At 32.1% G+C, this 25,465-nt stretch overlaps 1 protein-coding gene across 2 annotated transcripts in view; it reads right to left on the bottom strand.

Annotated features, from left to right (window-relative positions):
- Window positions 1-2,423: 2,423 nt before the first annotated feature.
- LOC140045301 (ATP-dependent translocase ABCB1-like) overlaps window positions 2,424-25,465 on the bottom strand; it is a 30,032-nt gene continuing 6,990 nt past the window's right edge. For both annotated transcript variants that reach the window (XM_072090145.1, XM_072090146.1), the window contains exons 2-24: window positions 25,108-25,297; window positions 24,825-24,885; window positions 21,433-21,672; window positions 20,006-20,139; window positions 19,619-19,695; window positions 19,191-19,285; window positions 18,089-18,213; window positions 17,121-17,643; window positions 16,612-16,818; window positions 16,237-16,407; window positions 15,643-15,832; window positions 14,931-15,103; window positions 14,040-14,183; window positions 8,912-9,091; window positions 8,531-8,614; window positions 8,137-8,340; window positions 7,714-7,814; window positions 7,389-7,529; window positions 6,752-6,908; window positions 6,407-6,601; window positions 5,534-5,737; window positions 5,179-5,325; window positions 2,424-4,699 (exon numbers count right to left, since the gene is read on the bottom strand). In XM_072090145.1, the coding sequence (XP_071946246.1) occupies window positions 4,505-4,699; window positions 5,179-5,325; window positions 5,534-5,737; window positions 6,407-6,601; window positions 6,752-6,908; window positions 7,389-7,529; window positions 7,714-7,814; window positions 8,137-8,340; window positions 8,531-8,614; window positions 8,912-9,091; window positions 14,040-14,183; window positions 14,931-15,103; window positions 15,643-15,832; window positions 16,237-16,407; window positions 16,612-16,818; window positions 17,121-17,643; window positions 18,089-18,213; window positions 19,191-19,285; window positions 19,619-19,695; window positions 20,006-20,139; window positions 21,433-21,672; window positions 24,825-24,885; window positions 25,108-25,280 (3,921 nt within the window). In that variant the 5' untranslated portion in view covers window positions 25,281-25,297 and the 3' untranslated portion in view covers window positions 2,424-4,504. The remainder of the gene's footprint in view (window positions 4,700-5,178; window positions 5,326-5,533; window positions 5,738-6,406; window positions 6,602-6,751; window positions 6,909-7,388; window positions 7,530-7,713; window positions 7,815-8,136; window positions 8,341-8,530; window positions 8,615-8,911; window positions 9,092-14,039; window positions 14,184-14,930; window positions 15,104-15,642; window positions 15,833-16,236; window positions 16,408-16,611; window positions 16,819-17,120; window positions 17,644-18,088; window positions 18,214-19,190; window positions 19,286-19,618; window positions 19,696-20,005; window positions 20,140-21,432; window positions 21,673-24,824; window positions 24,886-25,107; window positions 25,298-25,465) is intronic.

Genomic DNA, 25,465 nt, shown 5'->3' on the forward strand with positions numbered 1-25,465 from the left:
AAAAAATCCCTGTGCTATATATAGTACAGGGATTTTTTGAAAAATAGCTAAAATATCAACTTTTTAAAATTCAATTACTATGCGATAACATTGCTATATATGCGCATATATTGCGTTATCATCATCTTATAGAGTGTTTGTACCCAGTTATATCGAGAGAAAAAAAGGTCGAAATTTGGTCATTTTTGGAAAAAAATCCTGAACTATTAGTACAGGGATTTTTCGAAAATGGCCAAAATATCCACTTGTTAAAATTCAATTATTATGCGATAATATTACTATATATGCGCATATATTGCGTTATCATCTTATAGAGTGTTTGTACCCAGATATCGAAAAAGAAAAGGGTCGAAATTTTGTCATTTTTGAAAAAATGCGCAGAACCCATTATTCGACTCTGCACATGTTTAACAGGGATTTTTCAAAAAATGGCAAATTTTCGACCTTATTATTTTTCGATAAAACTGGTTGCTATAGCACAATTGACATGCGCAGAGCCCATTATTCGCATCTGCGCATGTTTATTATACTATATTAACCATTTATGTCAAAAATCGTTACTATAGCACAATTGGCATGCGCAGAACCCATTATTCGACTCTGCGCATGTTTATTATACTATAGTAACCATTTATGTCAAAAAATAAAAGGGTCGAAAATCGGCCATTTTTCGAAAATCTCCCTGTACTATATATAGTACAGGGATTTTTTTTAAAATGGCAAATTTTCGACCTTTTTGTTTTTCGATAAAACTGGTTACTATAGCACAATTGACATGCGCAGAACCCATTATTCGACTCTGCGCATGTTTATTATACTATAGTAACCATTTATGTCAAAAAATAAAAGGGTCGAAAATTGGCCATTTTTCGAAAATTTCCCTGTACTATATATAGTACAGGGATTTTTTTAAAAATGGCAAATTTTCGACCTTTTTATTTTTCGATAAAACTGGTTACTATAGCACAATTGACATGCGCAGAACCCATTATTCGCATCTGCGCATGTTTATTATACTATAGTAACCATTTATGTCAAAAGTGGTTACTATAGCACAATTGACATGCGCAGAACCCATTATTCGACTCTGCGCATGTTTATTATACTATAGTAACCATTTATGTTAAAAGTGGTTACTATAGCACAATTGACATGCGCAGAACCCATTATTCGACTCTGCGCATGTTTATTATACTATAGTAACCATTTATGTCAAAAGTGGTTACTATAGCACAATTGACATGCACAGAACCCTTTATTCGACTCTGCGCATGTTTATTATACTATAGCATTTATGTCAAAAAATAAAAGGATCGAAAATCGGCCATTTTTCGAAAATTTCCCTGTACTATATATAGTACAGGGATTTTTTAAAAAATGGCAAATTTTCGACCTTTTTATTTTTCGATAAAACTGGTTACTATAGCACAATTGACATGCGCAGAGCCCATTATTCGCATCTGCGCATGTTTATTATACTATAGTAACCATTTATGTCAAAAGTGGTTACTATAGCACAATTGACATGCGCAGAACCCATTATTCGACTCTGCGTATGTTTATTATACTATTAGTAACCATTTATGTCAAAAGTGGTTACTATAGCACAATTGACATGCGCAGAACCCTTTATTCGACTCTGCGCATGTTTATTATACTATAGTAACCATTTATGTCAAAAAATAAAAGGGTGGAAAATCGGTCATTTTCCAGTAGGGATTTTTCAAAAAATGGCAAATTTTCGACCTTTTTATTTTTCTATAAAACTGGTTACTATAACACAATTGACATGCGCAGAACCCATTATTCGACTCTGCGCATGTTTATTACTATAGTACAAGGATTTTTCGAAAAATGGCCAAAATATCAACTTTTTAAAATTCAATTACTATGCGATAATATTGCTATATATGCGTATATATTGCGTTATCATCATCTTATAGTGTTTGTACCCAGTTATATCGAAAAAGAAAAGGGTCGAAATTTGGTCATTTTTTGAAGAAAAAAATTCTCGAAAATGATCAAAATATCTACTTTTATAATATATATACTTTTATATAATATATTTGCTTATTGTGTGATTCTGCGCATGCCAAAAATGGTCGAAATTCGGCAATAAAAAAATGACCCAAATGTATGTTGAGGTAACATGCGCAGTATGTGAGCCTAAATCCACTTGGACGCAACGCAGCGAGTTGACCAATCACAAGCGACAATTCAAATGACCCATTATGAATGGTCAAATGAATTGCATCCATATGTGAACCAAGCTTAATGATAGGTCTGGTGCACAACCACTGTGCCATATTCTACCACTGCCATGTGGCAGAACAATAATTGTTATATGTAGTTACAAACACTAATTGAAAAACCGGACCTTTAATACTAAGAAACAGACACTCTAACATTAACATACTACAGTATAAATATTCAAAATCAATATTTTATCTAAATTTCTGTTATAAATTTCGCAATAAAGTTAATGTGTCATTAAAATTATTGATGTTATTAATTTACAGAACTTTAAATCGCACCCCACAAAAACCATCACGATCATCTACCTTTTAAAAAGATCCAACAATGTTTAAGATCCAACAATGTTTAAGATCCAACAATGTTTAAGATCCAACAATGTTTGATCCCACAATGTTTAAGATCCAACAATGTTTAAAATACAGCAATGAAATAAAAGTTTGTGACAGAAAACATTCATTAACTACATTTTCTCTGTTTTATAACAATGGCTATTATTATACATAAAAATAACCCAATGCACTGAATAAACTATAGTAGAAAAGTTAAGAAACAATACATGCACCAGCTATTATTAAATATAATCATGAATATTCATGATATTCCTACAATCACAAATATTTTATAATAAACCTACAATCATGAATTATTCATAAAATGCCAACACTCATGAATATTCATGATACACCAACAATCATTAATAATCATGTTATTCCTAAAATAATTACTATTCACGATATACCTACAATCATGAATATTCATAACACTTTACAATCATAAATATTCATGATATACATACAATCATGAATATTCATAATACTTTACAATCATAAATATTCACGATATACCTACAATCATGAATATTCATAATACTTTACAATCATAAATATTCACGATATACATACAATCATGAATATTCATAATACTTTATAATCATAAATATTCATGAATACATACAAACATGAATATTCATGAACTACATACAGACTAATTACAATGGATTGGCAAATATAAACAATAAAAAAGGAATATTTAATGTACCAATAAAGTCTTAATACCAAAAAAAAAGAACGTAAATAATATTTCATATGATACATAAATATATTGCATTATTTTCTACTCTATATACAAAGCAAGCTGCGACAAGGTGATAACAATGAGGTCATTGTGTTTTAATTTGGTCTAATTATCTCCAAAATGTCAGTATTAAATCAAAAAAGAAAAAATCATATTCCCTTACACTTCCTAGTACAAAGGCACTCTATGTCTGAAAAATAAAATAGAATGTGTTTTTTTTTCATAAAAGTAAGATTTATCAAAAGCTTTCCATAACAAAAAATGTTTTTTAAGAAAACTCTTTCATATTAAAACTAGTTAGTATATTAATGACCAGAAAAAAATAAGACTTTTTAATTCATCTCTTAAAAGACCCTAACAATGTTATCTTTGTTTATATTGAGTCCAATATATAGGCTTATCCAATCTATTATTGTATACTTTTTTATAGTACCTGTATTATCAACAATATAACAGGTGAAAAACACAAATACAGTACAATTATTTAAAATGTAATTGAAAATCTGTTTGACCTTAAAACTTTAAAAGGTCGCAACAAGATAACAGAGAAAATGTAACACAGTATATCATTAATATGTATATTATTATTATTTAAAGGTTTGAATGTCACATAATAGTTATTCCGTTAACCAAATATTAAATCAACAACACAAAATTATTTACCAGAAAAAAACTTTAAATTTACAGCAAAATCATGGTAGCCACATTGACTGAAGTTCCTTTTTCTATGAAAGTGATTTTTAATTTTATTAGAACCTGCGAAATGGCATATTCAAAGTCTTTTTAAAATTAATCTTCATTTTTCATGTTTTTTTGGGGGACAATACATCTTTAATTATTTTAGTCATTTATACCATATTATAAATTCTCCAACTTTAGGTCTCTCTACCTCATAAAATGCCTAACTACTTTCAACCGTAGTAAATAACATACACAAAGTCTATATCTCCATTTCCAATCGTTAAAATTCAAGTATAATATATATTTTTAGTTCATTACATAATACTAATATTTGGTCAACTTTACAAACTATTTTATGAAAACCAATAAGTACAAAACTAAATGATACTAACAGCTGAGAATGTCTTATTTTTATTTGCGTCCAAAAAGGAGAAGGCATTTGAGGACCGGCAATTTCAAATCTACTTCAGTAGCTAGTGAAGTAAAGGACATTCTACTTCTGAAGACCGCCAGCGAGTGTGAAATAGCTCCCTCGTTTTGCCATCAGCTCGTCATGAGTTCCCATCTCAATGACTTGTCCATCATCGATGACAGCAATGGCGTCCGAGTTCTGAATGGTGGACAGTCTGTGGGCTATCACAATACAAGTTCTTCCTTCCTTTGCACGGTCAATAGCCTCTTGTACGACCTGTTGAAGATACAAAGAGTTTTTTTATTATTTATTTACTGTTTGTTTTACCAAGTAAAAAAGAATAAAACAATGTACATAATAATTGTTATTATCAATATTTTGCCTTCGGAATGAATTAGGCTGAAATGGTGTTGAAATGATGATGAGATGGTGATGAAATAATGATGAGATGGTGATGAAATAATGATGAGATGGTGATGAAATAATGATGAGATGGTGATGAAATAATGATGAGATGGTGATGAAATAATGATGAGATTGTGATGAAATAATTATGAGATGGTGATGAAATAATTATGAGATGGTGATGAAATAATGATGCGATGTTGATGATGAAAGAATGATGAAATATTGATGATGAATGATGAAATGATGATGAGATGTTGATGATGAAATGATGAGATGTTGATGATGAAATAATGATGAGATGTTGATGATGATTTTAACAATAGGTTAGAACAAAAATATTGGCTAACCTTCTCACTCTCAGTGTCCAAAGCAGATGTGGCCTCATCTAGAAGGAGAATCTTTGGGTTCCTTAGCAAAGCCCTAGCAATAGCTACTCGTTGTTTCTGTCCACCAGACAACTGTGTTCCCTTCTCACCTACAGGCGTGTCATATCCCTACAAAAGATGGTAATAGTTGAAATCATGAATATTTATAAGCCATCCACCAATGAAAGATAAAATCATGAATATTTATAAGCCATTATCCAATGGAAAATCCATAGAGATAAAATCATCAATGTTTATAAGCCATCAACCAATGGAAAACCTAGAGATAAAATCATGAATATTTATAAGCCAGAAACCAATAGGAGACCATACTAACCTCTGGTAGGCTACTGATGAAGTCATGGATGTTTGCCTGCTTAGCAACGCTAATTATTTCGTCCAAGTCTGGCGTATAATCAACGCTATATGCGATGTTGTCGCAAATGGATGAGTTGAACAATACTGGTTCCTGGCTCACAATACTCATTTGTGAACGAAGGAACGACAGGTTTATTTGTTTGACATTGTGCGAATCGACAGTCTGAAATAAAACATATTTGGGTCAATTGGTGGTTTGTTGTTATTGGTTCTAAAGAATAATGTCCAACGTCAATTCATTTGATTTTTAAAATTAAAAAATATTATAAATAAAAAGATATATATAAATCCAAAGGCAAATTACTGAAAAAATGACAATGCTGTGGGTATCAGTGGCTGGATCTCAATGGAGATACAAAAAAAAAGCGAAAAGCTAAATCAAAACGATAAAGTAAACAGCCAGAAAAGTTAGCAGAGCTTTCGGGCAACACTAGCCCTTCATCAGTGCAAGATAAAAGATATTATATATATATATATATATATTATATCCAATCTGCAGACAGTACTGTTTCGATCTTCTTAGATCTCGTCAGTGCAGCTCAGGTTTCGAAGTGAAATGTACCGCAGAACTGGCACAATATATAGGCTGAGCCAGGTATGCGGGACATGGTACACTGATTATGAACACAAAGAGTGCACAAGCTCAACGAGCGTGCTTTGCAAAATGCTAATAGTATTCACAACAAAAATGCACCGTTTCGAAATAAAGAGTGCTCTACAAAACAACATACTATATATGTATATAGAAGAAAGTAGAAAAAATGTATTATTCCAGGGTCTTCCATGAAATTATATTATATAATAATAAATATTAAAAATAATTTAAACTCACCACTGATCCTTCTGCTGGGTCATAAAAACGTTCCAGCATCGAAATTAGTGTACTTTTGCCGCATCCGCTAGCTCCGACCAAAGCCAGGGTTTTACCAGACGCAACCGTCAGGTCAAGTTTGTGAAGAATGGTTGTATCTGGTCGTGTCGGGTAACTGAACACCAACGAGTCGTATTTGATCTCCCCAACAATTTCCTAATTTGAAAAAAGTTACAACAAAACATATAGTCAACATACCAACAATTAATACAGTAAAATCTAAATACTTGAACAGCAGTGTTAACATAGATTCTGATAATACGTTAGTATTAGTTATATCAGAATTTTAAATTTGAATTTACTTACTGGTTTCTGGCCAGATGTTGAGTAGCTGTCAATTTTTGGAACCAGATTAAACAGCTGTAGCATACGCGCTGTGGATATCTGAGCTTTGGAGAAATCTGGCACGAAGGCAAATGCTTGACCAACGGAGATACCGGCAAAAGCTATCACATGGAAGACCCTGGAATAATAAATTTGTTATTGTTATAGTGCGAAAAAATTACAAAACAAATTGTGTTTTTTATGTGTGTAATTCAATTTACAGTCGGGGGAAAATGACAAAAGTCTTCCTACTTTCTAGGAGTGTTATCAGATAATCTATATTGTTCTGACAACTCTGTAACATGAACACAGTGCTGATTTTGCCATTTTTCCCCTAACTGTTTAATTAAGTATTTCCATGTGGAGAGCCTCTCGACGGTTATTCTTATTTATAACTTTTAGGTGATCCTACCTCATTGATTTACTTTGTAGTGTTTTAATGTCTTACTTTTTACTGTATTTGAAATTTGGTCAAATAAATGAAATGATATGATATATATAGTATGAACAAATTTAGAAATATAATATTATACAGATATAATAAATAATTAATATAAAATTAAATAAATAAATATAATAAACTAATATTCTGCTCGGATACAAGAGTGAGGGTACTTACTTAAATACTTCAGTAGCTGTCATTTCGCCTATTCCTATCAAGTGACCTCCGTAACGGAACGCAATAGCGTACATGACGAACATCATTCCTTGCGAAAATCCGTATGCGAATCCGGAAACCAGGGAAGCTTTCATTGATTTTCTTAATACAAAATAACATTTTTAGAAATATACATTATTATTATTTAGTTTATTTATTTATTTTTTTTTTTACAATTCTACAAAAGTGTTAAAAACATATTGTCGCTAATTTATTTCACAAGAAAGCGCCCTCTTAATTGAATAAGGAAGGGCATTTCTGCTGTACAAATTTGGTAAAAACTCACTTGTGTGGATTTTCTAGACATTTACTGTATGTTTGTAGCATGTGTTTCTCAAGCGTTAACGATGCTACTGTACGGATATTCTCAATAGACTCTGAAGCCGTCTGCAAAATAAAAACCAAATTATGGTCAAAATCAATTCAGTATTCTATGTACATTGCGGGATTGCTGAACACATCAGTATCTCAGTAGCTCCTGTCTACACTATCAACAAAATGTGATGTGCCCATATATGGACATGATGATGTCATATCACTACCATATTTAAGCATATCACTACCATATATGGATATATCCCTACCATATATGGATATATCACTACCATATTTAAGCATATCACTACCATATTTAAGCATATCACTACCATATTTGGGCATATCAATACCATATTTGGGCATATCACTACCATATTTAAGCGTCTCCTACCTTGCTTGCATCTTCAAGAAGTCCTTCATTCGTCTTTTGGTTGCCAGCGAATGCTTGCATCTCTAACATCCCACCAATCATGATCAACGGAACTCCTGCTAGAACTACCAACGACAACTTCCAGCCGTAGACAAACGCCATTATCAGAGCGACAATAAGAGTGACCAATGCTTGTACTGTCGTACCAATTCTAATACCTGTGGCCTGATGGGTAAAATTCAAATAATAACGATCATTACATAACGAACATTAATTTAATCGAGTTTAAAGATGTATTGTCTCCCGTGTATCATTTTATTTTATTGTTTTGTGAGTCGTATACTGGGCCCTCTAGGAAAACATTCTTGTAGTGACAAAGTCAAAATAAATAAACAGTGAATTGAATAAAACATACATTCTTCACGTTTGATGCGTCAGTAGCCAAACGATGTGTGAGAGCGCCTGTGCTATGTTTTGGATCATCAAACCAGCCAATATCCTGAAAAGGTAAGAGATAAAATATTTTTAAAGAAGAAAAAACTCTATATGGAGGTTACTTATACATATTTAAGTCTTTCCACTTAATTATTTTTTTGCATACACACTAATGTCATATTTACAAATAAATTTTGGATAAATTTTTAAATTATTTTTTTAGAACCTTTCAATATTGTTTTTACTTTTCTGTTGTTTTAACACTGTTCATGTGTTTTACACTGCAGTATATTATTTTTTTTTTTATTAGACCAATAAAAGATGAATTGAATATTTGATTAGCGCCCTTCTGCGTACCCACCTGTCGAAGCATACTTGAGAAAGCTTTGTTACGTAGTCTCATGGTCAAACGTTCCCCAGATACGGAATACATCCAACCCGTCATGACGTTAGAGATGCCGATGACGACACCGAGCAGAAGAAACATCAAAGACCAAAACCTGGCCTCCTTTTTCATCTCCTCGTCTTCAAGACCAAACACCTATAAAATTGATATTTTTACAAAAGTCTTAAGCAACATCTTTTTTCTTCTTATTTTATAGGATAGGATAGACAGATGCCTTTTTTACTCAAGCTCCTGTGAATACTGTTCCAGCGAGCTCTGAATAGGAGCTTCAAAGTGCTGGAGAACAGCTTCTTTTTTCTTGGTTATCTTAGGATATTTTATGGATCATTTTTGTGTGTAAAGTACTTTGTATTAGGTGTATAAGACTCCATTATTACTTTACTTTATTCACATCATCATACATAAATAGTACAATACAATACAATGTATGTGTTTGTGAAAAGGAGCCAAAAAATAGCTTTCGCTAATCAAGGTTTGACTCCTGTCACAAAAAATAAATTAGTCATAATGCATACATTTTCATCTATCAACAATAATTCAATAAGAAAAAAACAGCAACTATATGAAAGAAATAACGTAAACAAGGGCTAACATTAATATTTTTGTAAAAGTAAACATTTAACTTCATTTATAAATTTAAATCTAGAAGAGGTACATTTTATAACTAAGGGTAAATTATTCCAAAGTTGAGCTCCATTAAAAGAAATTCTAAATTTACCAGCATCTGTGCGAGCTTTCGGAATTGCAAAATTATATCTATTACTAAATCTGGTACTAGCATTATGTGTAATTAAATAAAAGTATTCCATTGTTTGATGTGGTGTTTTGCCGTTAATTTGGTCATGATCAAACTTAACTATACTTAATTCGAACAACTTAAAAACGTCTAAAATACCCAGATCTTTAAATAATGGAGAAGATGGAGCCATAAAATCAGAGAAAGTTATACATCTAAGACACATTTTTTGGACAAGTAAAATAGGATAAAGATGGGACTTATACGTGCTACCCCAGACTTCTAAACCATAAGTAATATTTGATTGAATAAATGATTTATAAAGCATAAGTAAAATATTACGGGGTACAATATGGCGTAAACTAAACAGAATTCCAGATTTCTTTTTTATCCTATTTTTAATAAAGTTTATATGGCTCTTCCATGTGATGTGTTTATCTAATTTAACACCTAAAAACTGAATTTCATTGACTTCTTTAATCATAACATGTTTGTAATAAATATTGTTTGATTTATTAATAGTTTTATATCGGTTACAAAAAATAATATAATTAGTTTTAACTAAATTAACAGTTAATTTATTAGTGTCAGACCAGTTTGATATTTTTTTTAAATGATGATTTACCATAGACAAATCAATATTACTGCCTGCAAAATTGTGATATAAGGTAGTGTCGTCAGCAAATAAACGATATTCAAAAAAACTGGAAGAATTTGGTAAATCATTAATATAGATTAGAAAAAGAGTGGGTCCAAGAACCGAGCCTTGTGGAACACCGCATTGAATTGATAACTGATCGGAGCTTTGACCGTTCGAAAAAACAAATTGGGATCTATTTTTTAAATAATCAGTAAACAAAAGTAACGGTTGCCCTCTAATACCATAATAATATAATTTGGATAACAAAATTTGGTGATTAATTGTATCGAAGGCTTTAGAAAAATCAATAAATATACCTAATGAAGACTTATTATTATCAACTTGATAAAGAAAATTATTAATTAGATTAATTAGGGATAATTTTGTACTATATTTTTCACGAAAACCGTACTGGTGTTTGAAGAACAAATTATATTTTTCAAAGAAGATAATAAGTCTGTTATTGATAATTCTTTCAAAAATTTTACTAAATAAAGGCAAAATGGAAATTGGACGATAATTACCGGGTTTATCTGTATTACCTTTCTTAAATAGAGGTATTACTTTTGCTACTTTCAAAGCAGTGGGGAAACGACTACGTGTAAATGATAAATTAATAATGTAGGATAGCGGCATTGCAATGACGTTTGCAGCTATAACAATCAATTTAGCCGGTAAATCATCATATCCCGCTGATTTTCTAATATCAATACCTTTTAATAAATGAAGAACTTCGTCATAACATGTAGGGTTTAAAAAGAAAGATTTGTCTGAAGCATTTGTCAAAAAATCAGAATACATTGATGTAGATGCAATTTTCTCTGCAAGGTTGGGACCGATGTTAGTGAAATACTGATTAAAGGTATTTACAATTTTTTCGGGAGTATCCTGAACTATTTCATTACCATTATCGTGTTTAATTATTAATTTTTCAGGTAGGTTGTGATTAGATTTGTTTTTCCCAAGAAGATTATTGATAGTTTGCCATGTTTTCGAGGAATTATTCTGGTTGTGTAAAAATAAAGTAGTATAGTAATTTCTTTTAGCTACTCTAAGTACTTTTGTTAACGTATTTCTATACTTCTTATATATGGTTACTTTACTAATTTCATGTCCTGATTTAATCACCTTTGAATACAACTTATATTTTTTATTAATTGATTTTTTAATTGATTTGGTAATCCATGGTTTGTTTTTTGTTTTTGTTTTTGAAGATCTTTCTACCATTGGGGCATGAATATTACAATAATCACTAAATAATGAAACAAATAACTCGTATGCTTCATCAACCTCATTACAAGAGTAAATTGCATCCCAAGAAATAAGAGATAGTTCATCAATAAATCTTTGTTCATCAAAATATTTGTAGTTTCTATACTTAATTTTACCCTTAACGTTTCCTGTATACTTCGTGTTAGCAAATATTGCAAAGGTAGGTAAATGGTCTGAAATATCACATGCGATTGTACCAGAATGTATTGAATTACTAACAATATTAGTATAGATATGATCTATGATTGTCGATGACGTTTTCGTAATCCTTGTAGGAACGGTTATGATTTGATTTAAATTAATACAAGTTAAGGCTGTAGAAAATTCATCTATCGACTTATCATCGTCCGATTTGGACAGATCAATATTAAAGTCTCCTAGCAGAATACATTGATGTTTATCTATTTTAATAGAATTAAGAACATTTATTAACCCGTTGTGAAATTCATGTATACTAGTGTTTGGCTTTCTATAAATAACACTTACAATAATAAAGTTATTACCATCTGAAACCTCTAACCACAAAGATTCAGTATTTGGAACAGTATAGGGAAGAACTTTATATTTAATTGAAGAGTGAATATATGCAGCAACCCCGCCGCCTCTACTATTTTCCCGACAGTTATGTTCAAGAGAATAAGAATTTAAATGCAATAATTCTGGATTGTCTATTTTCCATGTCTCTGAAACTCCAATAATTTTAAATTTTCCTATCAGTGTGTCTTCATAGAGCAAACGAGTTTCTTCAAAATTTTTTTTAAGGGAACGAGCGTTTATGTGTGTTACAGTGAATGCATGATTAAACACAGTGCTGTAAGACGCATTAAATGCAGACGGTGTTACTGCATTTTTCACACTTTTGTTATTTAAATTAATGTAAAGGTCCTCCTCAAGATAGGAATCTATAAAATCCTGCATACCAGGTTACTTGCATATCTAACTAAAGTAACGTAAGCCCAACTGAAACAAAGACTAAAATAAATACACAAATACAAACATTTTTTCAAAAACGTCATTATAAGAAAAAAAAAAAGTTTATTTCTTCAATACAATGAGTGGAAACACGGTAGTCCTCTCACCGCCAACAAAAATTAATCTCAGTACAGTATATGTCTAAGTCTACTTCTTGGTCTCACTTACTTCATTAGGGTACACTCTCTTTAGTTTACCATCAATACCCTTTATTAACATGTATGCTGGAACAGTAAAGGGGATTATAGCAAACTGTCCTCTTTTTCGTATTTTAATTAAATCAGCTCTTAGTTTTGCCCTATCCGCTCTAACTGAAGCGGATACATCGTCGGTAACAAACACCGTGTTTTCATGGTAGAGTATTTACCTTTCAATGCTTTCGGCGCTGAGCGAAGAACTAATTCCCTATCCGTGTACCGAAGGAGTTTTACATGTATAGGGCGTGGCGATGATCTGGTAGCGGCTGCAGCAGAGGCTAATTTTCCCATGGGGCTACGATGCGCTCGTTCAACTTCTATTTCTTTATCAATTTTTAAAATCGATTTAACTATATCTAAAAATACTTCAGTACAGTCCAAAGAGTTTTCCAAGCCTTCACACACACCCCATAGAACAATATTATTTCGTCTAGATCTGTTTTCCAAATCATCACACCTTTTTTCTAGCTTCAGTAGCGTATCCTTGTTGACACAATTTTCAACTTTACTTTTAGTTTCATCTAGATCGTTTATTAAAGTGTTAACTCCTACCTCGAGTTGGTTAGTAATATCCTTGATTTCATTCTGATCCTTTTCCAATTGCTTTTGTTTTTCTTCTATAGTAGACAGCCTGATTGCAATACCTTGTAAAAGTTCTTCTATGTTGTCCAGCTTACTTAATTTGCATAATATTTGTTCACCTTTATCTCCAATTCCAGTGGTAGTTGTTTCTTCTACTTCTTTATTTCTTTGAGACTTTCTTTCAGGCTTTTTATCCTTTTTGTCATTCATTATGTCGTCTTTAATAAATTTCCTAAGCTTAAATAAGCTTAAATAACTGTGACAAATAATAAAAACTAGCTTGGCGCCGAGGAGGACGGGAGCGGTTTTACAACACGTCTGCACTCAACAGTTGCATGTCTATAATTATCATTATCAAAACATAAAGACTACAAGAATTGTAACCATTGTTAGAGCTATGAGTCACCACAAAAGACAATTGACCAAGTAAAATACATTAAATGTTATGTTACTTTATATGAAATTCTTATAATTTATAAATTTACTAGGATAGCCCAGGTATAATCACAGACGTTTTTTAATGGGGGAAAAGAAACTTAGAGGAAAACAGAAAAAGATGTTTATACAGTTTTCAGAGTTACTGCTCAGGTACAAATATTTGTAAACCTAAAACCACTAAAGTTCTTGTAGGGCATGGCATGTGAAGAAGATATGTGATAACTTTAAAAATTCCTCTCAACTTACGTTGATGAATTCGGCAAAGAAGAACGCCCATACAGGCCAGACAACGCCTTGAGCCGACGCCCAGAAGCATCCATTAATGATATACAAAGTCTCTGGTGAATTTAATCGCAGTATGTCCATATACTTCACTTCTGGCGCTGGTTCCTAGGAGATAATAATAAAAATAATACTTGTACAGTGTTTTCAGTTTAAAAAATCAAGCTACATTGAAATATTTAGTAGATAAAAGATAACTGGTCCCTTTTTCCCTTTTTTTACTGATTTTATATATTTTTTATTCTTGTAAATAAATCATTGTGATAAATCAGACTAGACTAATCAGATGATTATATTTCAATTCATTTTTGTATATATTATTAATATTCTCTTTATGTCATGTATTGTATCTTGTATTAAATGTTGATTAATAAATATTGTTATAATTGTATTTTGCAGGGACACTCTTGTGTTATAGCGCATTGTTGCTGTCGCAGCCCCTTGACCGATTGTGTCGAATAAATAAATAAATAAAAAATGAAATCGGACAAGAATTCAAATCTGTGGTATATAATGATATCTATATCTGATTTTGTTGTATTAGTGATCGTCGTTGTTTTGTACGAGTTCTTGATTGTTATTATGTTTTTTATTTTTATTTTTATTTGTTTAGTAATTAGTAAGTGCCATAATAGTATTGCTATTGTTTATTTATCAAATGTTAAATTGTTAAAAATATACTATATTTAAGGTTTTGGCTGCCACTGTATTCTAACGTTTTTGGAAATAAATATACCATGAATATAAATACGAGTTATATTTATCAATTGATATAAAATTCAAAATAAATTTATCTGGTAATATTTATTTTGCCTTAATTAAATAAAATAAATAAGCAAATAAGTAAATGCTTACATCTTCCAATTCTAATTCTTCTAAATTGGGTTCTTTTTCCTTCTTTCCCGACTTGTTACCCTTCTCTGAATGTGTTGATCGTACAGACATCTGCCGGCTGATTTGAGTTGATATTTGCCGTTTGATTAACGGTGATTTTGGTTCGTTGGTAGCAACCTCCCCAGCATTCAGTGCTACATAAAAACAAAATTAGGTTTTGTATAAAGCTCTGTCTACAGTATCAAACTTTATGTGACAAAAAAATGTGATGTGGCCATATATGATGTCACATCACTATCATATTTGGACATATCACTACCATATTTGGACATATCACTACCATATTTGGACATATCACTACCATATTTGGACATATCACTACCATATTTGGACATATCACTACCATATTTGGACATACCACTACCATAATTGGGCACATCTATTCTATTCATCTATACATTTATTATCAACAGTTTCAATAACTTTATTTATTTAGTGTACATTCAACAGTGTAAACACCAATTACAGGATGAAATATACATATTATTGAACATAAATTGAATAATTAAGAAAATAAATAACTGCCTCGTGAGGACCCTGAGCTAACAACAAAGAGGTAATGCATAATGCAAAATCAAAATAATAGTTATAAGCCCACAAGCTTAAAAATGAATTAAAAAATCCTATATGACTATTTGACCCCACTCCCTGCGTTATTTCAATCCCACAATACCTTCCTCTTCTTCCTGTTGTCGTAGCATCTGCAGAGTAACCAATTGAGCATAAACGCCATTCTTTGCCATCAACTCATCATGTGATCCGCTTTCAGCTACACTGCCTTCGTCAATAGCGTAAATGACATCAGCATTCTTGATAGTGGATAGTCGATGGGCAATCACAAGCGTTGTACGGCCAACTTGAGCCTGGAAATTAAAAACAAAATCAAGGTGTTGAAATTACTAAAGAACTAGAAAATACTGTGATAAAATAAAGATTTGGTAATTGGGTCTGCAGTGTCAGTGTGTGTATTATTACTCAAAAAAAAAAGAAAAAGCAGGAAACTTCATGAATATTAATTAAGATATAAACTAAGGTAATTGAGTAATACATCCAACTCTCCCAATACACCCTTTGGCTGCCCAAATATTTCTGGTTGCCCAAATATTTCTGGTTTTCCAGAAAGGCTTTCTGGTTTTTCAGAATGTGTTTTTAATGGTAAAAAGGAATTTGGCTTTTGGGAGAGTTTCCGGTTTTCAGAGAGTCCGGTATTGGGAGAGTTGACTGTATATACAAAATATAAAAAAAGGATAACGTAAGTATACTCTACATTATCAAGGGCCTCCTGGACAACCCTCTCACTCTCGGAATCAAGAGCTGACGTAGCTTCATCCAGTAGGAGGATCTTTGGGTTCCGGATCAGCGCTCTTGCAATGGCAACTCTCTGCTTCTGTCCACCAGACAGCTGGGTGCCTCGTTCACCGGCCAGAGTGTCGTACCCCTATGAAAAAATGTCAAATAAATCAGCATACACAAACAATACATTTGTCCGAACAAAATTATACTAATTAAGAATGTTTATTTATTGGTAAGAATATTTCCTAAGTTGATTATAGTAACTGCTCTATTTTAACAAGGTATGATCCAAGTTAAATGCCGAAGGAGAGGTTCTACTGTATAAAATAACAAATCTTTGCAGCAGTACCTTAGGTAGTTTAGAAATAAAATCATGCGCATTTGCCGACTTTGCTGCAGCGATTACATCCTCCTTTGTGACGCCCTCACGACCGAAAGCAATGTTCTCAAAAATGGTGGTGGCGAAAAGAACCGGCTCCTGGCTGACAACTCCGATGCAGTCTTTTCTCAACCAGTTGATATTAAGATCTGTGATGTTATTCCCATCAATCAGGATCTGCGAAAAAAATAATGAATGTTTATGGATGGTGAGAAAATGAATGAAAAGATTGACTGCTCTATTTAATGATTCGTTATTAACCAGTGCTTTAAACTCTGTCTACACTATCAAACTATTTGATAGGAGAATATGTACATATAAAGGATTGTTGGTATTTGTCACAGCCAGACATAAGATCAAAGACCTGTTTCTATCTTGGCAAGGCGAGCACAGTGTCCTGTTGTTAGATTGATTATATTGGTCATACACTGAGAGTGGTGCAGATATTTTATATATTAAATATTTTAAGCTCCACTCACCTCTCCACCCGCAATATTATAAAATCGTTGTAGCAATGCAACTGTTGTTGATTTCCCACAACCACTTGCACCAACAAGCGCCACCATTTGACCACTTTTGATATTCAAATTCAGACCTTTTAAAACTTCTACTTCACTGCGTGTTGGGTACGAGAATTTCACGTTACGGAATTCAATATTACCGTCGACAGTTTTCGGTTTTTTACCTTCTTCTGAGTATGTATCGATCTCTGGTTCGTTGTCGATGATATTATAAAGTACAGATGCGGCCCCCATTGCTGTGGCAACGTTGCTAACATTCGGAGCGATGGTACCGATGGCAAATGAACCAATCAGAACGCTGAAAAACACTACAAGCACGTCACCTCCTGTGATCTTTCCATCTATGATCATTCGTGGTCCGTACCAGAAAGCGAGGGCGTACGCACAAAACATGATAAACATAGTAACCCCCATTGCAACCCCAGTCAGTATACCTTTCTTGATCCCAATGGACTTGGCTTTATCAAGCTCCGTTGAATATCTGCAAAAGAAAATAAAAGATACAAATAAAAAGAACAGGAAAAATTTTAGAAACAGATTCATCAATCAAAGTAATTGATTGATTATTGACATTAAAATGGCATATTTAACAAAAACAAATTTCACTTACCACCATAATGAAAAACAACTGTTAAATGTTGATTATGTTTTTTTTTAATAAACAAAAATGTACTACTACTATACAATGTAGAGCATACTACAGCTGACACAACACCTTGACCATGTTAAATAAATTACACAAACCAAAAGTGGTGTTGTTAGTCTATGACTGCTAGCTTATCTGGATAAACCGACATTGACCTATTCTCTCCAAGAAGAGAGCTACAACTTGAATATATAGAAAAATTATAAACACCCTTGTCAGATAATGGTACATTTCATGGGAACATCCAAACCAAACACATCACACAAAATAAACTACACACCTGACTTTTTCTTTTTCCTCTCCACCGAATGCTACCACTGTCCTGATGCAGGACAGCACCTCTTCCGCCACGCTTCCAGCTTTTGCATATGAATCTTGTTCTTTCTTTGCAAACTCTGTCACAATCTGTAAACAAAAAACAATAATTACAATGCAAAGACACTTTATTTGTCTTTTATTATTCTTGTTTTATTTATCTATGCATAAAAATCTTTAAAATACTCAAAAAAATTGTATTTGGAGCTTGGACAAAGATAAAAAAAAATACAAAAAAACAAAAAAAATACAATATATGTACAGTAAATACAATATATGTACAGTATATACAATATATGTACAGTATACATACAGTATATGTACAGACAGTATACATACAGTATATGTACAGACAGTATACATACAGTATATGTACAGTATATCATACAGTATACATACAGTATATGTACAGTATACATACAGTATATGTACAGTATGCATACAGTATATGTACAGTATACATACAGTATATGTACAGAATACATACAGTATATGTACAGTATACATACAGTATATGTACAGTATATGTACAGTATACATACAGTATACATACAGTATACATATAGTATATGTACCAGTATATAATACAGTATACGCACAGTATATGATGGGCTTATTGACAATTCCTCTAAACTGACATATTAAAAATTGTGAAATCATTATAAGAATAATTCATTCATCCTAAACATACATTATCATTTCAAAATAATATAGATTATTCCACTTATGGAATTTATGGTTGAACTTTTGAACAAACTTTTATTTATTTATTTTTTGCTTGTATTATTTGAGGTAACTGCAGTCTAACTTATTTGTATTCATCTATTTATATATTGTTGATTGTGTTGTCTATAGTTTAAATATTCTTTATTGTGTAATACATATGCAATTCATTCAGCCATGTGCTTCCATGTATGTACTTTTAAATGAGAATTTTTGAATAAAATATACCTAATAAGATATATCATGGTAGAGAGGAATGTTTGGCTTTAATATATTTAAAATAACACCAAGATTTTGTGTCGTAAGCTTGCAGTTATTTGTCTACAAACTACACATTTACTTACTTTAGTTATGAGACTTCCACAAATAGCTAACAGGGGAGTCAATGACATCATTACCAGAGTTAGCTCCCAGCTTTTGTAAAATCCAAGTGAAAAACCTATAAAAATGAAATATTGATATTTAAACAAGTATAATTCAACATGGAGCTTATAGCATTTAATAAGCAATTAGACTGGGTTAGCAAGTCACTCACAGCCTGACACAGAGGTACCATAATTTCAGAGTGTCTGTCACTTATGCCAGCAGGTAATTGTCTAGGCTTGCAATACACAAATCTAATTTCAACATTTAACATTACCAAATGTCAATTTTAATTAATTCTCCTGGCCATTATTATTTAGTTTCCCAATAGATTTGTCAATAAATAGGAACACATTTGTGACCTTTGACACCTGTCTGAACATTATCTCAATGCTTTAAAAATGCTCACCAGCTAGAAACTGGCCAACATACTGCATGGTGAGTCCAAACTTATCTCCAATGCCTTCCCTGATCCGTTCAATATCACTGAAATAACAAGATGAAAATGGTGTAAATAAAAGAAAAACATTTTGGCACACATGTCGTCATACCTATACTTCAACTGTGGTTCTACATTAAAAAAAGAAAATAACAGGGACTGGCAAATATAATTAAAATAATAGTTTAAAGCTCTGTCTACACTATCAAACTAGTGCGATGTGCCCAAATATGGTAGTGATATACACAAATATGGTTGAGATAACATCATCACATTATCATATGTTGAAGAAAATATTTTAATTATTTTATTAATTTTAAATTGTAAAGCAGAAAGTAAATGTGGATTTCTACTTACTCCGACAATCTGGTGTTAAGTTCTCCGCTTGGATGAGCATCGAACCATCCGATATCTTGTCGTAAGATGGCTTTGAAAAACGCTTTTCTTATTTTGTTGACTTGACGTTGACAGGCTGCTACCCAACAAGATATCTAAATAAACAAATAAAAACAATATGGGAATTAGGTAAAGTTCCAAAACAAATATAATTTAATAAATTCTAGTTTGACAAAAAAATGTGATGTGCCCAAATATTGATTGATTGATTGATTGATTCTTTTATTTTTCACACAACATTCTTAAAAATATAAATAAAAGATTAAGTACAATAAAGTGTGAAAAACAGGATAACCACAAGCAAGCAAAGCTTTTAATCTGTGGCACCCTAACTTAAAATATAAATTTACAAATATATTACAAAAAAATGTTTTCATGTAGTAAATAAATGAAGGAAAATACAACGTACTATAATATAACATATATATATACATCAGTCTCAGAATATATACGAGAATGTAATTAATTAAGTTAAAGTTAGACATATTTTACAAATGTTGTTTTCGCATAGATATATTGTTTCTTTATAACTATTAATGCATTTATTTAGTAATAGTTTTTTAAATATTGATATATTTTCACTCTCTCTTATATTTCTTATAAGTTGATTCCATAGCTTAGGTCCTCTATATGCTATACTTTGCTTACCCATATTAGTTGATTTTAATTTTATACAATAATTGTCTTTATTTCGAGTGTTATATGTATGATAATTATCAAATAAACTGAATAAAGAATTAAAAAATTTTGGAAGTTGTCCTTTTTGGTATTTAAACATAAAATTTAAAACACTGTTTTTATACAAATCAAATATATTAAGTGTGCCCGTTTTCACAAAGAGCTGAGAAGAGGGATGATGAAAGTCTACCTTACAAATGATCCTAAGAGCTTTTTTCTGAAGCAATAGAAGGCGATCCAAATTGTCTTTGGTAGTGATATGTCATCATGTCCATGATCACATAAAGTTTGATAGTTTAGACAAAGCTTTACAGTGGTGGCTGCACCCATCCACGATAGAGCCTCAATTTGATCTTCAGAAGGTTTGTATTTTTATTGTTAAGAGATTCGTTTTAGAATTACAAAATTTAATAACATGTTATAAAAATAATACTGTATTATGACAGAAAAATATGGCGAGCGTTAAGCATGTTTGCACATCGAGCACAAATCTGACTATCCATTGTCAAACAAGGTCATTCATGCTCACTGCTGATGGGACAAAAGAAAAAAATTTACGATTCTGGCAAACAAATGGCTTCTTGATCCATCGCTTTGAAACTTGAAACTTGATATATGGGCACATCACATTTTTGTTGTCACATAAAGTTTGATAGTGTAGACAGAGCTTTAGTTTGTTAATTTAAAATATTAATTTGTGTTTAGACTACCTGCATGAGTCCAGAGAACATCACAACCAATGCTATGATCCCAAAGTACAACGCAAAGTCAGCCATCTTATCCTCAAACTCCTTAGCTGTGAGATTGGAGGTGCCCGACTCGTATTCAACGAGTGTGTCCGTTAGTTCACCAAATACGATCATGAGGGCAGGCCAACCAGCTCCAACGGCTACCGCAAATGTTGAGCCAACAATCATGAGAAAAAAATCCACACATGTTGCGTAACGAAACTGAAAATTACAAGAAATAAATTAATAAAATTAGCATAAAAAAGAATAAAACAATAGTAAAAAAGAATAAAATGACTATTATTCTTCAATCCTACAACTTGGTTCCTAGTAAAGCTTGGTTCCAACGAGGAAGGACGCAACGCAAGGACGTCAACGCATTTGACCAATGACCAATGGATAATTCAAACTGTCAATTGTCATTAGTCAACTCGCGTTGAAAAACACATGCAGCGCAAGTAATGTCACCATTCACAAGAAACATTTCAAATGATTTGTCGCTTGTGATTGGTCAAATTACTTGTGTTGTGTGTACGTTCTTGTGTTTCATCCAAATGGGAACAAAGCTTAACTCACAATAATTAAAAAAGGTAAATTTGTATGTGAAGCAAAACATATTTTTGTGTTTAGACAACAGGTGCAAAATATTCATGAATATATTCATATTAAAGTCTAGTCCTACAGTACATGAAGTCCACCTAAAAATGGGGGACATTTTCGACTTTTATTTACTAAGTTTTTTTTTTTTAATCTTTATACAGCTTCTTAAAAAAAAGAAAAATAAAACTTTATTATAAAATAAAATATTAAAATTGTTACATCATCAATGGGGTTAACCTTAAAATTAGAATAATCTCAAAGTACTATATCAAATACAGGGTGATTAAACTTTAAGTGTAAAAAATAAAAACCGCTTAGATCCTAAAAAAATTTGAACAATTCAATTCCAAGGTTTATTCAATAAAATAAAACGAAAATTTACATTGTAGCCAAAGGCTAAACTGTGTAAAATTCTACAAAATATTTCACATATAAAAAAGTTATCACATAGAAAGAACACCTAATATTAAAATGAAAAAAACATTGAAAAATCGAAGAAATTGTTATGAATCATGGCCTAATATATTAAATAGCTGTATTAAAACTTATGTATTATTATTTTCACTTTGTTTGATAACGGCAACGTTGACTAAATGTAACAATCTCAAAATAATGTATCAACCCCGGGGGGGTCACTCTTAAATATTTCCATACGGGGAGGTGCCGCATTTACGGGTATATTTTCGAGGGCCTGGTAGCACAAGTGTGGGAAATTATGGAGAGTTGGTAGCACAAGTGTGGGAAATGACAGGGTGAAATTAGTAGTTTAAGTGCCTGGCCCGCCCACCCGTGTCAAAATGTCACGATTTATCGCCAAATTTTGCAGGTATTTTAGCATAATGGATGCTATAAGCCCGGCTATAAGCCCATTGCTAAACACCTTTGAATAGGCCTAGAGTTTTCGCATCAGCAGAAGAACACGAAACATAGCCTACGACAAAATCATTCAACTGTGACCACTCTTGACTCTTGATCATCGTCGATTGTCATGCACCGCGGACGAGCGAAAACACGTTCATGATTTTGCCATGAACGGTCTCTTTGGCCATGCGCAGATCATGCCGGGAACCAGTACAAATATTGCGCCCTCTCTGGCGTGGCCTTGTTTCTGCCGTCTTTTTAGAGAACACTGGATTTTTATTTGGTAAATGGTAGTTCAAGTCCGTAGTATTTTTCAGTAAAACAGGTAGCACAAGTGCCTCATGTCTTGAAGTGGCTGCTGCACCCCCCAAACCCCCCCCCCCCCCCCGTTTGGTTTATATACAAGTGACCCCCCCGGGGTATCAACCATTGGGTCAAACTTTAGATGTAAAAAACACAACCATCAGGTGATTAAACTTTAGGTGTAAACAAAAATACTTAAAAAGACACTAAAATTAAAAGATCCTTGAAGAATTGTCTACCGTATGGGGTGAACAAACTTTAAGTTTAAAAATACAAAATCACACACACCTTAAAATGACAATAATCTCAACTATGGGTTATATGGTAACAAATACCATAATATCAGATAGCTTTGTTTGGTTACAGGCAAACAGGCCATTGGCCACAAGTTGTTATGCACCGCTACACATTTTAATGTGTTTTTTTTTATTAATAAAGAATAATATAATACATAACATGTCATGGGTAACCAAACTTTTCACTGATAAATTACAGTTTGTTAACATAATGTGGGCTTATCAATATTATAAAGTACGGTTATCACGGGGGTTATCATAGTAATGTAAAGCTTTGCAGGGTGACCAAACTCTACAATAAAAGCTAATACTGTATTGATTGGGCAAGAACAATCCAGTCGCAGTAGGTAGAAAACATTAATAAAGAATGAACGATAATAAAACTAGTACTAAATAGCTTACTGTTATAAATGATTAAAGGTTGACCAAACTTTTACCAGTATAATCCAACCAACCAATGCATTTGTATGCTTTTAATTAGAATATGAATAGAAGCCTAGTTCATCAAACTTTGGTGTTATGCATGACTGCACAAATTAAACGACACAATTCATAAAGCGATAATACCTATAAACACAGTACACTGCTATTTTGCTGTGTCAAGTGGGATATATAAATATACATTACAGCATTATATAGCATTTCAATTCAAACTATCACAATGTATAGTGTCATATAAAGGTTGTAAAAAGCAGGGCGGTCAGAATTTTGCCTAATTTTATTTAGTGAATGCATTCAAGCATGACCGCCATTGTTTACTCAAACAAACTAAACCTATTTCCAATATTTTGTTAATATAATAGCCATGCCAACAAAGTCAGTTCTCTGTGGATAGCATTTTACATAGGTTCCATATTGTTAATACAAGTGTACAACAAATGCCGTAGTCTATACATTCTATATAGTTTTAATAATATTTAGAAATTGTTAGCAGTGTCTATGTTAGGAATGGTTTGAGGTGTCAGAAATGAATTGTATCCATCATTGACAAATGCTATTACATTTTAAAAGGCATATAAAAATTCTCTAGTGTACTGTCACCTCTCCTCCTTTTCAAAAACATATTTTAAGACGAAAATTGCTGGGAATGACAACATCACCAAATATTATTTAAAGGGTTTTAAAATCCATTCCAATAGTAGTACTAATTTTTTGATTAAAAAAAAGAATTTCCTCATTCTGTATTTTTTGGAAGATGTGATGCTAAACATGTTTTATATGCGGCCATCAAAGCATTACTTATGATGTCAGTGTAAAATAATAAATAAACATGACAATTTAGTGGATATAATATGATTTTAATGCAGTACATACCAATGTTAGTAATGATATTGTCTCTACTTCCTCTTCTTTTGTTTCAGTTTCTTCCTCTCCACTAAAAAGATAAAAACAGAACAAATATATACAGTATTTTGAGTGGTTGAGACAGGGGATTTGGACAAGGGTTGCAATTAGTAAATCTTAAGCCAGTGGCAACCTCAAACCTGAGAGGCACAGTGTATGAAAATATTATTACTATATTAGTTGAAGAGCGTACATAAATAGATGTTTATTAAAAATAATTAAGAGAAATAATTAAAAGAAGAAATTTACTTACTCTTTAAATTCTACAGCGGCAGCATCAACAAAGCCATTTTGATTCTTCTCATTTTTGTATTCCTCATTTTCAATGATATCGATTGGTTTCTTTTCAACTTCTCCATTCGCAGCATTATTGTGGAGATCTCCGTTGGTCTCTGCTGCCTTCTTGTCATCTTCATTCACATCCATAGTGCAATATATTTATTCTGAAAAAAAAAAAAAGTCAGAATTGATGTATTTTTAAAGCTCTGTCCACACTATAAAACTTTAGACAAAAAAAATGTGATGTGCCCATATGAACATGATATTCTATCACTACCATATTTAGGCACATCACACTTTTTTTGTCAAACTAGTTTGATAGTCTGGACAGA

The sequence above is a fragment of the Antedon mediterranea genome, chromosome 3, assembly GCF_964355755.1.
Source record: "Antedon mediterranea chromosome 3, ecAntMedi1.1, whole genome shotgun sequence".
In the NCBI taxonomy this organism is placed as follows: domain Eukaryota; kingdom Metazoa; phylum Echinodermata; class Crinoidea; order Comatulida; family Antedonidae; genus Antedon; species Antedon mediterranea.